Raw genomic sequence first — 18,335 nt, 5'->3', positions numbered from 1 at the left:
CATATGCGCACGCACGCATGCACACACACACACACGCACACGTGTGAATGCAAGAAGCAAATTTTAGGAAACCTCATGTATTACTCTTGTCAGAGAGCTGGGATTGACTGCCATTTCCTGTGACAAACCTAAGTCTATTCAAAATGGCCCTGCAATGTAACTGTGTGAACATCCTGAAAGATTTGAGTTTAAATACCTCTTCTCTACTGGTTAGCAGAGAGTTAATCCAGTTTTCTTAGAGAAGAAGAGAAAAATAATTTTAAAATGTAATAAGTATTTAATAAAGTACAAAAATAAAGGAGCTTTATCATGACATTTATCATGTGGCATAATTCCTGTTTACAATGCATTCTCCTGTATAACTTCTGGCAAACTCTAAATAATAATCAGCCTGCTGTATGTAATTTATGCAGCTTTACTGAAGAGATTTTTCACTTTTATCATGTTTTGCAGGAGCCATTAGGCCACCCAGTGATGTAGACAATGATATCAAATTAATGGTAACTGATGCTGTAGCTGGACCTGGGATGGTGAGTAAACTTCAATGCCTTTCTTCCTCAAGGTAATATATATAAGAAATACAAAAAAGAGCTTTGATAGTGAATATGATTACAGTCCTCAAGACATAAGCTGTCAATGCTATTATCTGTGGCAAATGAAATAACTTTCTCTCCTTTGCCTGTGACCAATTAATTAACTAATCTCATTGGCGACTGTTTATTCCCACTCTGTGAAACCCTAGTGCCAAGGGCCCTTTCACTGCTAGTTTGCTGTAAAAGCCTGGAGAGAGGCTAATCTCCCCACCCGGACCACCACCATCACCACCGTTTCAGACACTTCATTTTTCATTCTCTTTTATTTTAAGACAGGCTATCCACTCCCTTTGTCATGGAAAGCTAGGGCTGGAGTGTTCATCTGCCCTAGCTCATTTGTAGATTGCCCCAAACATCCATCTCTGGGTGGTTTACAACAACATAAAACAAATTAAGACACAAATAAAAACCTTAAAACAAATTAAAACTACAATCAAGTTAAAAAGCTTGGGTGGAAAAAATAAGTCTTTAAGGACTTTTTGTCAGAGATGGAGAGATGCTTACTTCAGTAGGGCGCATGCTCCAGAGTCTCGGGATGGCAACAGAGAAGGCTCGTCCCTGTGTAGCAACCAGATGAGCTGGTGGCAACTGCAGATGAACCTCTCTGGATGATCTCAATGGGCAATGGAGGTCATGGCAAAGAAGACGTTCTCTTAGATACCCTGGGCCTACGCTGTTTAGGGCTTTATAAGTTATAACCAGCACTTAGTATTTTTCCCAGAAATTTATGGCCAGCCAGTGTAGTTCTTTTAGTATAGGAGTAATAGGTTATCGTCGAGATGACCCAGAGACCAACCTGGCTGCTGCATTCTGTACCAACTGCAGTTTCTGGACTACGTACAAAGGTAGCCCTACATAGAGTGCATTGCAGTAGTCAAGTCTGGAGTTGCCAGCATATGTGCCACTGTTTTGAGGCCATTTATCTCAAGAAACAGATGCAGCTGGCGTATCAGCCGAAGCTAGAAAGCACCTCTGGCCACTCCTCAACGTGGGACACCAGGGAGAGGTTTGGATCCAGAAGCACTCCCAGAGTGCATACCTGTTCCTTCTGGGAAAGTGTGACCCCGTCCAGAACTGGCAGATCAAAATTATCTCCTGAGTTCTAACTCCTCACAATAAGTACCTCTGTCTTATCTGGATTGTCTCAATTTGTTCTCTCTCATCCAGCCCATTACTGCCTCCAAGCAGGCATTTAGGGAAGTTATGCCTTCACCTGATGATGTTGACATGGAGAAATATGCTCCCCACTTTCATATGTTATGAACTTGTTCCCCATACCAAGCATATGTCTCCCATGTCTATTATATGGGAGAATTCAGTATCGATCAAAGTTTTCTGACAGACATGACTTTTTGCATTGAGGATAAAATGCATTTTGGGCACATTTATTTTTTTACCCCAAAAAAATGGAGGGCAGCACAAAAGATGACACCAAAAAAAGGACAAAAAGATCAGCTGGTGCAAAGGATGTATATAATTTTTTTAAAAAATTTCTCATGGCAGAAAAATATTTATTGAAGAATCCCGATCCATTTCATCAGGGGAAAAGATAGAAATCCACAATACAGTATGCATAAAACCTTAAAGGTAGCTTTTGTCCCAATTACAGTTGAGGGAAGAGGCACCTTTAGGTTTTCAGCATATTATGTATGTTCTGTCTTTTCCCCTGATGAAATGGAAGCTCAAAATGCATCGGAATTCTTCAGTAGTTTTCTTCCATACAAAGTTTTCCAGTTAAATACATTATTTGCAACACCTGGTCTCTCCCTCTCTCTCTCTCTCTCTCTCTCTCTCTCTCTCTCTCTCTTTCTGGTTACATTTTTTTTTCATCATGCAGTAACTCCCTGTAATATTTTATTTTTACCTGTGTGTTTTTAATGATGCATATAAACAAGTTATTTTATTTTGACTGCAGCCACGTTGGACATCTTTCAGGGCCATTTTTGCACATTACACAGTAGCAAATTTTGCTTTGCCACAGAGTGTACACAGGTGTACACAAAACAAACACCATGGTTTATTTCAAATTCAGATCGAATTTGAACCAGATTGCATGTTGCCAGTCAAACTGACCAGCCGTGTTGCCGGTCAAACTGGCTGGCCGGTCTGGTCCATTTCACCAAATTGGTTCAGCATTTTGAGCAGCTATATCTTTAAAGGGAAATCTGGTGTGAATTCCCCTTTTCAAGTAAAGAGGTGGGGGTCTGGGGAAGCTCGAAGGGGTGGCAAGAGAGGTAGTTAAAGGGTCTTACTTGTCCAGAGTGGTTGCCAGTGCAGCTGCTCACCCCTCCCCGATGTAGCCCAAATACACGTGATGCCTCTTTTAGCAAGCAGCCCACACAGTGGCAGCGCTGTTCTGACCTCTGTGGATGTGTGGAGGCCATTTGCGGGACATCCTTGGATGCATGGAGGCCATTTGCCTGGCCACACAAATGGTCTAGGCACATCCACGGAGGCCAGAAACTTGCTGCTGTGCGGGCAAAGAGGCATCGCGCATGCTTGGGCTATGCTGGAGTGGGAGCAAGTGGGGGCTGCAGCTGTGCCAGGCAGGCAAGACACTTGAACTACCTCTCTCATCACCACCACCCCGATCGCTCATTCCATGGCAAGCTGGTCCGCCCAAACCAGGCTTGGTTCAGTTAGATCACGAACCGAACCGTACCTGATTTGGTTTGTGATTGAGCCACCCATTCGGCGCCGAATGGTTCATGCAAACTCCTAGTGTAGACTCAACAGAAAGCCACAGCCACTCACAGCTCCCTGATGAGTGCACAGTACCTATATATGATGTATGTTTTTGTCTCATGGACATTTGAATTTGAACAATGCTTGACCTATAGCTATATAACATTGGTGTGTGAAGTGGCTTTGGCAATTGATAGTAACTGCTACTCTCTTCAGCTTTTTTTTATTACTGTTTTTGTCTTGGCAGACCTCTGATGTCCCACTGGTTTATGGAAGTCCAGCAACAGTTACAGAATCTTTTAATGAAATTGATGATACGAATATTATTTTAGACTACTCAATCCCTACAGTGCCTTTCAGTCTCCTGGATAGTACTGGGGTTCCTCTAAAACCAGGGGATCCTGATTCACCTCCCCCGGCAGATCAATCAGCCAGCAATGATTTAAACCTCGGGTATTCTGAGATGCCAACGGAACAGTCATTAACATCTGCGGAATTCACTGCTGACATTTCTACAGATATCTTTCAGGAAGTCAGTGATGAGAAGAGCGAAGATGAAAGAATGAAAGAGACCTTCAGCACAGGCTCACCAATTGTCCCTGGGCAAGGTAGGCTGTTAAGTACCTTAATATGCTAAGTAAGAGGCCCTTCTGTTATCCTGTATCAACATAAACCCGATAAACAGGTATTGTTCGTGAAGTTAGAATGTGCATTAGCCCTCACAACTGTAATGAAGAATAGCCAACATCTACAGCAGTGGTCCACGGATGCTTTTACTATCCACCTCCATGCAGTGCAAGCTCCCGTGCTGATGCACCAACACTCTGAAGAGTGGGCATGCTTGTACAAGAGCACAAATACTTTTCAAAACTTGCCTGTGCTCCAGAAGTGCTCTGTTAGAGCGGGAATATGTCACTGATGGTCACATGATGCCCAGAGTGTGGGTGATGCTACAAGAGAAAAAGTATTTGTACTCTTGCACAAAGATCGCCAGAGCTTCATTACAAGTCTGCAGCAATGCAAGTGGATTGGCGCAACCTGTATTAAGTACGGTTGTGCACAAATGGCTCGAGCAGCTGCTGCAGGGGTGGGAATTAGGTCCTTTAAAAAGCAGGTAAGCAGGACCTTACCTGCTCCTCTGCCACCCCACCACTTTTCTGGGTGTGGCACTTGCTGTTCAAAAGGCTGTGCACAGCTGCAGTGCTGCTCCCAACAGCCTGCGTGCGACATCATCATGTGTGCGCCATGGTGGCCATGTGTGTGCCGATGCTATATGCAGGCTGCTGGGAGCAGCACTGCAACCACACGCAGCCTTTTGAACAGCAAGCGCTGCGCCCGGAAAAGCCGTGGAGCAGCAGCAGAACAGGTAACGCCCTGCTTATCTGTTTTTTAAAGGACCTGATCCCTGCCCCGCCGAACTGGTTTGAATGCTGGTGCTCAAACTGGTTCGTAGGCTTGTGCATTTCGATTCGGGTACAAAATGTTTTGTGCCCAGAAATGGCAATTTCGGAGGTTTTGTAAGCAAAACAAAATCAAGAATTAAAAAACAGAGATTTTTGTTTCCAAATCGAAATGACTGTGTTTCAGACAGAATGCTTTGTTCTTCGGAAAAGCATTGCAATTCAAATTGACTTCTCTGACTCTCTCCACTCCAGCTGAGGCACTGAATGATATGCAAAAACTGTTGAGCATGAATAGTTTAGTTAAGTGTTGTATTCAGTGTAATTGAAATGCAAACTGACCTTGCAAAGGGATTTGGAAGACAGCATTTTGAGAGAGAAATACCCAAATATCTTTGGGAGCTCAATGCAATTCCAAAGCTCTTGATAAAAGCCATGGTATGAATTGTGTGGAGAAGCTTTTTGAGAAGTTCTGAAATTACACAGGTTTTTCTTTCCAAAGGTTTAGAAAGAATCTCTTGACTTGTTCAGGGCTCTTTTGAAGAGCTATTTTGTTTTTCTTCTCATTTTTATGAGTTATAGTGGTGTCTAAGTTTTGATGCCCAAGTTGAGCAGTCTAATGTAATTTAGGCCACAATGTAATTTGGTGGGACATGATGTCTAAGCCAGGGGATCACAACTTTTGCCATTGCAGGGACAAGTCATCCACATGGGACTACAGGAGACAAAAGGAGGGGGTGGGGTGGGGAATATCCCTGTCAATCTATTGACATCCCCAGGAATCTTAGTTGCTTCTCTCTTTCTTGTAACCATGATCCATGGTTTTGCACTTTCTTAAATGCAGTGATGATAAATCTCAACAATTCTGAACAGTAGGCTGATTTGTTTGGGCTACGGCTCACTCCAGTTCAGTTAAATGAACATTTGAAGCTGTTCCATAGTACCAAGGCAGTTTTATTTTATTTTTTTACATTTTATATCCTGCTCTTCCTCCAAGGAGCCCAGAGCAGTGTACTACATACTTAGGTTTCTCCTCACAATAACCCTGTGAAGTAGGTTAGGCTGAGAAAAGTAAATGGCCCAGAGCCACCCAGCTAGTATCATGGCTGAATGGGGATTTGAACTCGGGTCTTCCCGGTCCTAGTCCAGCACTCTAACCACTACACCACCCTGGCTCATTGGTCATTATCTTCACTCTTTCAACTTGTTTATGTGGGGCTTCAGGGGCAAAACAGTGGGTTGGGTGGCAGTGCCCCAAGGATGGTGCACCCAGATTACAAATAGGGCAAAGGGCTGATTTCTTAGGAATTTCTGAGGTTTAAGCATCTTTGAGATTTTTCTCCATAGGGAATAATGGAGGTTTCAGCAGCCCCATAACTCCACCTGGGGGGCACTGAGATGGCCCAAAGTGAGTGGTGGTGTAGTGCACAAAGGGTGCCAACCAATCCCCTGGATTGCTAACCCATTGGGGTACTGGGCTTTGTTGTTTCTGAGGTGTTGAGTTTAGATTCTCTGGTAGCAAATGAGATTTTTAATGAAAAACCATGAGTCCACTCTCATATGCTACCAGAGAATCTACTCTCAGAACACCTCTAGAACAAAACCCTGTACTTCATGGGTTGGCAACCCATGTGAGTGGTTGGCACCCTATGTGCACTACACTGTCACTTGCTCTGGGCCACCCCAGTGCCCCTCAAGTGGAGTTATGGGACTGCAGAAACCTCCATTATACCCTACAAGGAAAATCTGAAAGACACGTAACTTCATTAATTCTTTAAAAATCAGCCCTTTGCCAAAAATTGTGGTAGCTTACTTGCACCAACTGGGCACTACCACCAACCACACTCCACTATGGGCCACCTCTTCCCCCCACCCCGCGTGAAGCTATACTTTTCCTGAAACCAACATCATACCCTATGGAGAAAATCTGAAAGACGCACAAACTTCAAAAATTAACCAAAAATCAGCAGTTTGCCCAATTCCTTTGAAATTTTTGTGGTAGCTTCCACTCATTGAGCACTATAACCCCCACCCACTCTTTTGACCACATGACCCATTGTTAAATCTGAATTAATTCAGATTCAGATTCGGATTAATTCGGATACAAAACAAAACTGGGGTGATTTGGAAGGCTTAATTTCAGACAAAATACAAAATGGGGTTGATTCTGATTTGGTACAAATCGAAACAGAAAAAATACAAAACGCACAACCCTACTGGTTTGGCGCTTCCCTAAGGAGGGCACATCCCTAGTATTAAGCTGTGTAAAGTGGGCTGATGTTCCAAACAACCCAAAGACTAACCCAAGCACAGCAGAGCAGAGAAGTTTTAACTATCCAGTTGAACACCACCAGGACCTCTCAGCGGAGAGAAATCCACAGCCTGAAATTCAATTTGCATGATTTCACAACTTCTTATCCTACATTTGCATTTGCAGAGAGCAATCAAAAGACTGCTAAAAATGAGATTCACTTGGGTCATTGGTGGACCATGATTTGGGGGATTTTTTTACTCTAGAAGGTTTGCTGTGGAGTTGCATTTCTGGACGCTTTCTTAATAGATTGATATAAAAAGAACCGAGATATTATGGAGGGGCTGTCTCCTAATCCCAGAAAACACACTGCTGCATTATGCTTGATGTGCCAACCTCTGGATTATGCTACACTTGTTTGTCATATGGAGGCAGTTTAAAGGTTTCACTGGGGAGTGGCCCTACACTCCACCATGGGCACAGAAGGAAAGTGTTTGCTTATAGTTTTCTTTTATTTGAGGCCTCATAGATAGACATTGCATGTTTAAGTCCAGCTATCACTTGCACTGCTTAACCAAAATTTGTGCTTTTGTTACCTTCTTTTCTGTCATATCTTCACTTCTAGCACTGGTGGGTAGTCTGGAGTAATGGGGCTGGAGCACTTTGTCTAAATGTACTCTAGAATTTCCAAAGACTTAGCCACTGTTAGTAAATAGTTTTTCTTCTTCCATATATCTATGTCTTAATGCTTAACAAATGTAAAGTTTTGTTTGGTGTGTGGGGTGGAGGGGATTGCATTCATCAGAGTGAGTATCTGCAAAGAGACTGTACACATCACACCGGGATCCTGTAAGTTTGCAACTTACAGAATATAGTAGGATATGGTAGCCACTTTTCTGTTTAGTGAGGAGACATAAAACACCATTAGACTCCACAATACGAGAAGCAGATTGCATTTGATCTTTTATATTGTGACAAACTCAGTATGGGGAAGCCTTCTTTAATGTTCATTTCGGTGATTATTTATCAGGAGCACAAGGTAAGAATGATCACTTTCAGAAGAAGGGCTAAGTGACCTGGGGAAGGGCAAGATATTTTTCTTTTGGTTTATAAGAACTTAAGAACAGCCCTGCTATATCAGGCCCAAGGCCTATCCAGGCCAGCATCCTGTTTCACACAGTGGCCCACCAGAAGCCTCTGGGGAACCCACAGGCAAGAGATGAGGGCGCCCTCTCAATTGCTGTTGCTCCCCTGCAACTGGTAGTTAGAGGTATGTTATCTTTGAGGCTGGAGGTGGTCTATGCCACCAGACTAGTATCCATTGATAGACTTGTCCTCCATGAATTTGTCTAAGCCTCTTTTGAAGCCATCCATGCTAATGGCCATCACCACATCCTGTCGCAGAGAATTCCATAGATTAATTATGCACTGTGTGAAAAAAGTATTTCCTTTTGTTTGGTCCTAAACTTCCTGGCAGTCAGTTACATGGGATGACCACTGGTTCTAGTGTTATGAGTGAGGGAGGAAAATTTCTATCAACTTTCTCCACACCATGCATGATTTTATACACCTCTATCATGTCTCCTATGGAATGTTGAATCCAGAGGGGGCGGAGTTGTGGCACACAAGGACTAGGCAGTGGAGTAGAATCAAGAATATTAATATTTTAATAAAACATATATTATTTACAGAAAGGCAAGTGCAGACTGCTTTCTATGCTCTTGCTTCATAATACAAGAACACAGATCAAAGTTGGTCCATAGATTCATGACTAGCTACTGCTATGTGGTATAGTCCTGCAAACAGCTTGGAGCTCAATGATTGATCCTTTGTGGGTAATGTGGATTACTCGCAGTGTGATCACTACTCAGGATCACACGGGGCTACAGACACTGGTGGAGCAGGACAGCTGGAATGGATGACATTGTCATTGGGTATAGATTCATCATCATCTGAGAGTTAAGCCTGATTTGTGCTCTGCACTGGTTTGAAGTGAGATACATTTCCTGTGACTTTATTATTACCCTGCTGGGTAATCAGAGATTGCCACCCTCTGCTGTGGCAATCTGGAAAAATGTATTGAGTGTCCCCATGAACCTCTCAACTTCCCCATTGTCTTGTGGCCAGTACAACATGATTTTTCGATGTTTGAAGCCTAGATAGCTGGTTTATTGAGCAAACTGTGAACTCTAAAAAGGTGGTCCATTGTCACTTTTGAGAACAGCTGGTATGCCATAGAAAGAGAAAATCTAATCCAATTTGGGGATTACAGCATTAGCTGAAGTGCTGGTAAGCATTTCTACCTCTGGAAAATGGCTATAATCATCAGTGACAACCCACAGATGCCCATCATTGGGGAGATCTCAAAAATCATCACTGACCTGCACCCAAGGTGAGGAAGGAAGAGGGGAAACTTGCAGCGGAGCCAAGTGACTCTGAGGAACTGCAGCTTGGCACAGAGAGCAAGATTGCACACATTGTTCAGCAAGGGCATCAATTCCAGGAAACCATACTTTCTCTCTTAACAAGATTTTGGTTTCACCACACCTTGGTGACCTTCATGAGCCAAATCAATGGCATGGTTCCATAGAGCCAGTGGAATAACCATTCGAGTACCCCAAAGGAGGAGATCATTTGTCTGTGACAGTAAGTTCATTATGCACATTGGCAAAGGATTGAATGGTAGCTTCTGCCTCAGAAGTCAAATGTGCTAAATCATTCAAAAGTGCTTTCCATTGACCACTGAAAATGGTCTTAATGACAACCTGAAGGCCAGAGTCACCACGTGTAGCAGTCTCTATTTCCTGCAAAGAGAGAGCCTTGGGAACCGTGTGGGAGAGAAGAAAGTTGACACGTGCCTCTGCCTTGGTTGTAGTTAGGTGATCAGAAGCTGTGCTGGAGAAAGGATGTCTGGAAAAATAATCGCTGGATTATCTTTATCTGACCCTGTAGTCATGCCCCTGCAGTTTAAGCATCCAGCGTTCAATACGCACTGGAGGTTGAAATGATGGATTGTTGAACATAGGTTCCAGAGGCTTGTGATCAGTTATGACTGTGAAAGGAGAGTCACTCCTCCTGTTGGTAACCAGCAGTAAGATCAGGCTTGGAGAAACATTTGGTTCCATTAAGATCAGCAATGATGTCATCCACAGTGGGAGTAATGTGTTTCTCTCGCTTGATGGCTTGATTGTGGAGAGAAATGTCCACACGTATCCTGATTTTGCCTGGCTGTTTAGGTTTTGGGGCAATGACTATTGGGGAGACCCATGGGGTAGGGCCATCCACTTATTCAATGATATTAAGTTCTTCCAAGTTTCTCAACTCTTCTTCAGCCAGTTTCCTAATATGGAAAGGAATATGTCTGAGTGGCAGGGTAACTGGCTGAACTGTTTCATCAACATGAAGCTTCACTTGCTTCCTTTTCAACTCTCTGATGCCTCGAAATATGTGCTCATACTGGTGGAGGTTAAGGAAGTGGATCAGGGAGCATTGTGATTAGTCCTAAGGCACTGGCCATGTCATATCACCACTAGGTGCAACATACATCAGATGTGTCCTCGAAGGTAAAATGTGCCTGGAACATGCCACACAGAGGCAATGGAGTTGGAGCTGTACACTTTCATGGTTGAGTGCACAGCAGCGGTTTCTGAGGAAGTGCATCATAGTCTTGGCCATCACATTTATAGTATCAATTAAACCTGTATCAATTAAAGCATGAACTTTGTGTCTTTCTGTGAAAACATGGCAATGAGGCAGACCCTTATGGTCAGAAGTGGTTGGGGCTGGAGAACATACAGTATAGATGTATGAGTTATCTTCCCCAGGAAGATCAGCCTGGAGAGCATTTGCTTGCCAATGGCAAGGACATGAGATAATCTGTGAGGACCTGCAGACTCTTGCATAGTGGTTTGTTATTTTTTCCACAGGCATGGCAAGTTGTGCCCAAACAGAGCAAACACTCTTGTGGAGATAAGATCCACCGCAGTTGTAACAAATCCGTTGGGCCATCTACTCAGGCATATGCTGCATGGTTGAAGATGGATGGGTAGCTTGAGAAAGTGTTGGCTGCTTGCAGCTGATGTGTCTCAAGCTTTTATACAGTTATCATTTGTGGGCCATGGCTTCCTTACTCAATCAGTTGAGCATGTTGAGCACACTTCATTTGCTTGAGTTGTGTCCAGTATTTCAGTTAGGGTCATCTGAGGTTCACGTGTACTTTGTCACCGAAGCTTGGCTGAGGAACATCCTTGTATTTATCCATGCGCTTATCCCATTGTCTGTATTTGTGAATAGAGAGGACTGTGCAAAGTGACAAAGATAGGTGTGATATGCATCAGTACTTTCTCCTTCCTTTTGGCGTGCTTGCCAGAACATATACTGCTCAAAATCTATCTTTCTACAGGGCTTAAAATACTTGGTGAGTGCTAGCTTTGCTTTTTCATAATCATCATCTCCAGTATCGGGTAATGTTTTGAAAATCTGGTGAACTTCACTGCCGGCAAAATGTAATAGCATTGCCCACTTAGTGGTGGTCATTTTACTTCATCACAAGAACCAAATTTTCCAGTCAATATAGAGTTGGGGTCATGAACAGCAAATTCAGGAAGACCAGGAAGTATACCGATAACAACAAAATCAGAAGTTCATAAACCTGGAAGAGAAGCCAGTCACTGTTGGGCAAATATGCTGTGCCACTGATTAAAAGAAACACACAAAATGACTGCCACTCCAGTCCTTTAGGCAGAGCTAAAAGACTATACAGTGGGTAAGATGGCTGCTGTACTCAAAAGCAGGCTAATACAGAAGGCCCGTGTTACACAGTGTGTGATCTCTGTGAAGAAAAGTTCAGAAGTCCAGTAGATGGAAATAAAAGTCCCTGGTTAGAAGAATGGTGGGTTTTTGTTTGTGTCCCTTGCCTTCCTTTTCTCTGGTCTCCTGTAGGCCTTTTTCTCCCTCTTTTGTTTTCTGTTGGGGTTTTTTGTTTGTTGGTTTGGTTAAGGAGAGGTTCTTAGCCACTCTCATCACCAGTGTAGAATCCAAAGAGAAGAAGGTTGTGGAACAAAAGGACCAGGCAGTGGAGTAGAATCAATAATATTAATAGTTTAATGAAATAGATATTTACGGAAAGGCAAATGCAGACTGTTTTCTATATTCTTGTTCCTTGTTGTTTGTCAGCCCCACCTCCAGTTCAGGACTGGACTAAAAAGTAACTAAAGCACCATTCAAGAGCTGACCTGGACAGGGATCCATCTTATTTCTTTGTTATTTCTCTGTGTAAACTGCCCTGAGCCATTTTTGGAAGGGCGGTATAGAAATCGAATAAATAAATAAATAAATAAATAATATGAATGAATAAATAAATAAACAAATATAGAGGCAGCTTCCTCTTAAGCTGGAGGTGGTCTATAGCCCTCAGATTAATAGCCATTGATAGACTTGTTCCCCATTAATTTATTTAAGCCCTTCTTAAAGCCATCCAGGCTGATGACTGTCATCACATCTTGTGGCAGAGAATTCCATAGGTTAATTATGCACTGTGTGAAAAAGTACTTCCTTTTGTCAGTCCAAAATTGCTTCGCAATCAGTTTAATGGAATGACTCCTGGTTCTAGCATTGTGAGAGAGAGGGAGGGGGGAAAATTCTTTATGCACTCTTTCCACACCATGCATATATAGAGTGTCATCTATATTCATGTTGCTTTACAAAGAACCAGAAGACAGGTTCCTGTCCCAAGAGGCTCGCAACCTAAAATAAAATAGGAAATCTGGGTTCTAAGGAAGCTTGTTCATGCAAAAGCAGGTGAGGAAAGGTGCAGTCTGTGAGGGCTTGTGACAAAACACTCAGACAGCTAGTGATGAAATGGAAGTTGTGCACTCTGGGAGTATGAAGGGATTTGATGAAACTCATTCAGCTGACAGCAGAGTGACTGCAATCCCCAGCCTGGCTCCATTTGTTACACATTAGCACATTTCCCTTATCTGGCTTTCTGGTTTGCAAATACATCAGTTAATAGGTCTCTGTAAGACTCTCTCCAAGAGAGAGACTCTACAAGAGTCTGATGTTTCCTCTGACTGACTACAAGTAAAGGAGGAAGAGTAACTCATGTTGTATTCCTGTGTGCTGGGAACCTAAGAAACAGGGGCGTAACTAAAATAGGGCAAGGGGAGGCAGTTGTCTAGGGGCCCACTGCCTTGGGAGGCCCCCAGAGAGCTGGTCTTGTGGCAGCAAGCATGACTTGTCCCCATAGCTAAGCAGGGTCTGCCCTGGTTGCATATGAATGGGAGGCTTGATGTGTGAGCACTGTAAGATATTCCCCTCAGGGGATGGAGCCGCTCTGGGAAGAGCATCTAGGCTCCAAGTTCCTTCCCTGACTTCTCCAAGATAGGGCTGAGAGAGATTCCTGCCTGCAACCTTGGAGAAGCCGCTGCCAGTCTGTGAAGACAATACTGAGCTAGATCAATGGTCTGACTCAGTATATGGCAGCTTCCTATGTTCCTATGTTCCCAGAGGCAAGTCACATGACTGACTCCCCCAGCTGCGCACCTGCCTGGGCTTCCTTCAGTTGTATTCATCCTCCGAAACTGATGTGGGTGTTAAGACCTGGAGCTACCAGAACAGCATGTCTTTCTCGAGTACCATTAAATGACTTGCATCATCCACAATTTACAAAACCTTTTAAAAAAATAATTTAGGATGATGTTCTATTGTGGCACATAGGTTATTTTATATATATCTATATTTTATAAAATTACTATGCTTTTTGTTACCACTATTCAGCCTCATTTAAGATTTCTTTACTTCATGAGCTGAGCTTCATGGGGAGGTGGGCATTTTAAAATATTGTCTCTGGGCCCACTCCAACCTTGCTACACTCCTGCTAAGAAAATATGACAGGATGGAGCTGTCAGAAATTATATATTGTAAGCCAGAGAATGTAGCAACATTACCTCTCTCCCAATATGTTTTGCATTGAAATTATTTTGTGATGATTTTGTTCTGATTATTACCAACAATGGGTAACAACCAGACCAGGATTGTTGTGACTAAGTCCCATTTAAATTAATGGGGCTTCAATTTGTCATGATTAACTTGTTTCATTGATTTCAATGGTGCTTAGTCATGACTAACTAGTCTGGATGTTGTCCAACAAGTGACAGTAATATGGTTGACTTAGGTACCACTGTAAAGAATCTTTGGTTCAGGGGTGTAGCAAGGTTGGAGTAGGCCCTGGGACAACAAGGAAAGACGGGCCCCTGTCCTCCGCTCCTTCTTCAGAGCCTTTGCAGGCTATCAGTTCCTGTTCTGCCATCTTCTCCCTTGCATGCAGCATTCTGAATCTGCATTTTCTGGCCAAAGCAACGAACTATGAGTTCCAAGGATAAAAAGCACTCTTGGGCATGAACTGAATGGGAAATTTACTTGAAAATAAAAGGTTGTTTAAATAATGGAAATACTCATTAATAATTTGATTTTTCAAATGCATTACAACCCGGTTTATTCATGTCAAGGCTCCATCTTGCAGCACTCTCAGAATGTTGAACAGATCAAAACAAAGATGGTTTTCTTTTAAACAACTTGGACGTAGCCTGCAGATAAAGGCAGATTTCATCTTTGTGTGATTAGTTTGTAGACAGAGTCCACAAATCCACCTCATGTTGCAGATTGCTGGATTTTAGACATTTCATTTGTTTGTTTTTAGCAGGCTGACAAATATTAGTGCTTTTGGCAATTTAACCAAAGAAGCAGAAGGGGATTATTTGTTTCAGCAAGAATTTGGAACACATGTTATGCTGAAGCACTTGCTTCTGTTCTGTTCTGATTTTTCTTGCATGACAGGCTTCCAGGAGTGGCCTTCCCACAAATGAATGGGAATCAGTTGCTTGGCAGCAGATTCTAGAAGGGATGCCATTTTCTTTCCTCCAACCTTCAAATATATAAATAATTAGAACTGACAATACATTTTTAAAGTCCTGGTATTTGAATAAGAATACATGAATATATATCCATGAATAATACAGCAAAGGCTGAAATGTTCACAAAAGCAAACTTATTTTCAGCCTTCCATGACTGTAGCATACGTGCCAATAAAGAATAAAAGGATCCCATTCAGAACATAGGAAGCTGCCTTATCGTATATCAAGTCAGAACATTGGTCTATCTAGCTCAGTATTGTCTACACTGACTGGCAGTGGCTCTCTAAGGTTTTAGGCAGGAGTCTCTCTCAGCCCTATCTGGAGATGCCAGAAACTGAACCTGGGACTTTCTGCATGCAGAACAGATGTTCTACCACTGAGCTATTAATCTGGTTGCCAAATTAATCAATCAATTTGATCCTAATCTTTGGTGGACTCTACTAGGTGGCACAGTGGTAAAACTGCTGCCCTGTAACCAGAAGGTTACAAGTTTGATCCTGACCAGGGGCTCAAGGTTGACTCAGCCTTCCATCCTTCCGAGGTCGGTAAAATGAGTACCCAGAATGTTGGGGGCAATATGCTAAATCATTGTAAACCGCTTAGAGAGCTCCGGCTATAAAGCGGTATATAAGTGTAAGTGCTATTGCTATTGCTATTGCTAGTCAATTTATCAAACTCTGTAATGTCCAGAACATTTAGCATCATTCTCTGCTCATAGGAGTTAGAATGCTGGACTAGGACAAGGGAGACCTGAGTTCAAATTTAGGGAAGTTAGTTGATAGGCAGAAATAGATTTGGGTGTCATCAGGATATTGATAATACCCTGTACCAAATCTCCTGATGATCTCTCCCAGCAGTTTCATGTAGATGTTAAAGAGCATTGGAGACAGTATGGAGCCTTGTGGAACATTAATCTTGTTCCTATTGCAACTGCTTCTTGCACTCTTGCAAATTTGCTAACTCTGCAAGCAGTTTGCTGCTCTGGATGTCATCCATTATTTTTCAGAATTTATTCTGTGATTAACATAATCCAGCCTTTCTCACAGAGAGTATTTTTTGGTAGGGGCTGATTCTCTGCATTGCCAAAAATGTTCATGGAAAGCACTCCCCATTTTTGGCTCAATCCTAGTTAAAAGCATAAATGAAAACATGTCTGTCATTCAAAAACCCAAAGAGTACACTGGATGTAAGCTGCATTTCCTGCTTGGTGGTCAGTCATCTGCATTCCACTGAACCAGGTAGCTTTCATAGACTGAGGAAAGAGATTGGTAACTATGATAGATTTGTGTACAGCCAATGAGTTTTCAAATGCTTCGTTTTTACTACCTCACATGTGCAGATCTTTCAGAGACTGCCATTTGCTCCATACTATGCTTGTGTTTTCACAACCTACCCTCTCAATAGCAGTTGTTCAAAAGTAGCCTGAGTGGTAAAGTTCTTCTCTTCTGCACTGTCCACAATACTAACGCAGTGGGGAACTGTGGCAGTCAGTGAGGGAGGCGCTGGGGGGTGCAGCAAGAGGTACCTTGAAAAAAACATTACTATCTATAATGGCAGCAACTGGAAGCCACCAGAACAAGCGGTGCACCACCCAGCATCTCACGTGTGGCTGCCCCACCTACTGCACTCATCTGGCCCCTGCGCATGTATGGCAGCCATTTGTGTGGTCAATATCATGTTGCTGACCATGCAAATGGACACTGCGTATGCGCGATTTTAGCCCAATTTTAGCAGACAGTGAGAACCACCGGGATCGCAGGCAAGCCCGGTTGCCGCACAGTGGATAACCCGCTTCTGCAGCCCTCCCCTTAGCCCAGGTTAGCAGAGCTAACCTTGGTTTCTGGATCCTTTGTTGCTGCAGTGCGGCTCTGCACCACGGCAACTCACGAGAAGACCTAAAAAGCAGCCTCCCGACTTAGGGGTCTCTCTAGCATGCTCTGTGCACTTACGCAGAGCATGCTGGAACTCACGGGGGCTGCACAGCCCCCAAACTCCCAAGCCCCCACTGACTCCATGACGGAATTGGCAGTTGTGTGGGAGGCCAATCCAGCCACCCAGGGAGGACTTAATGATCGTCTGCTCTCCCTGCAAACCCTCTGGAGGCAGGTCCATGGGCATAACTGGTGGGGGCAGCCAGGGCACGTGCCCTAGGTGCCACTGAGGGGGGACGCCACGCCAGTGCCTGCCACCCCCACCCCATTGCCCACCTGTTCAGCCCAAGGCCCCTCAGCCACTTGCCCTCCTGCTTGCCTTGCCCTCCGGCCTAAGATCGGAGCCGCCTGCAAACTGCAGAACTCCTTCTCTCTCTGCCTCTCAGCTGATTGGTGGGTGAGCGGGGCTTCCAGAGAGGCCTCCGTGTAGGCCTCCCTGAAGCCTGAACTCGAGTAGGCTGGCAGGCAAGGAAGGAGGCAGCAAGGAAGGAGGAAGCAAGCAAGAAAGGAGGCGGGCAGAGTTCTCTGCAGCAGACCCTCTGCCCAGGCCAGCAAGCCCAGCCCAGCCTTTGCCAGGTAGAATGTGAATTCCTTTTTGTGGTTAACCCCCCCCCCCACCGATATATAGGGATCTGCTTGCCATAGGGCTTTGATTAGGGGGGAAACTAAGAAGTCTCTGAATATTTAATTTAAAACAGATAGGAAAATTTGCTGGCTTTAAAAACAAAAACTATCTTAAAAGGCCTATAAGTGGCTTGTTTCATGGAAGAAAATTACAAAAACTTCTGGAACAAACAATATTATATTATATTCATTCATTCATTCATTCATTCAATCAATTTATAAATGCACTTATGTTCAAGTTGTTTTGCAACCCAGAAGGTCTGAGTGAGAACTGTGAAGCATGTGTTGTGCTTTTATTTTATTTTATTTTTCTTGTGTGTGAACTGCTCTCCAATAACTTGCAGGGACTTCAGGGTCAATCTGGCCAACATGTGAATGCAGCACCTCCATTCCAGAGGAGATGTGTGTTAAAGGGCTTTAAAAGCCTCCTGTGAAAAACCTCCTGGAATCAAACTTTACTGAATTTGTTCAGAATTCTGAGAGAACATACATAGGCTCACACTCCATGGTTGAAAGTCTCCTTTGCTAATCTGCAGTGAGGGGGCCATTTTAATAATTAGTGATTCTAGTGTGTTCTAGGCATTAAAAGTAGCACAAATATATAGTACTCAATGTATATCACTATATATTGTGAAGTGTGTGTGTGTGTGTGTGTATTCAGTGAAATGTATTTCCAGGCAGCAGACTTATTTTGAAATATCAGACTTAAATCCTTGGGGGCCTGGGGTGTGTGGAGACCCTGGACTTTGAGGGGCTGGGGGCCCATTTTAAGATCTCATCTCTGGGCCCATTCCAACCTTGCTATGCCCCTGGTGGAACAGATACTACACATTTATTTATTTATTTATTTATTTGATTTATATACCGCCCTTCCAAAATGGCTCAGGGTAGTTCACAACATGATAAAAACAATTAAAAAAAATTAACAATTAAAATCA

The 18,335-nt window shown here is 43.3% G+C and overlaps 1 protein-coding gene across 7 annotated transcripts in view; it reads left to right on the top strand.

The window, feature by feature from the left end:
- Window positions 1-18,335, top strand: part of IMPG1 (interphotoreceptor matrix proteoglycan 1) — a 180,081-nt gene that overhangs the window by 113,585 nt on the left and 48,161 nt on the right. For all 7 annotated transcript variants that reach the window (XM_053286951.1, XM_053286950.1, XM_053286947.1 and 4 more), the window contains 2 exons: window positions 454-530; window positions 3,526-3,886. In XM_053286951.1, coding sequence (XP_053142926.1) covers window positions 454-530; window positions 3,526-3,886 — 438 coding nt within the window. The remainder of the gene's footprint in view (window positions 1-453; window positions 531-3,525; window positions 3,887-18,335) is intronic.

Source organism: Hemicordylus capensis, chromosome 1 (genome assembly GCF_027244095.1).
Source record: "Hemicordylus capensis ecotype Gifberg chromosome 1, rHemCap1.1.pri, whole genome shotgun sequence".
NCBI classification, from domain to species: domain Eukaryota; kingdom Metazoa; phylum Chordata; class Lepidosauria; order Squamata; family Cordylidae; genus Hemicordylus; species Hemicordylus capensis.
This window is presented reverse-complemented; position numbering and strand designations above follow the sequence as displayed.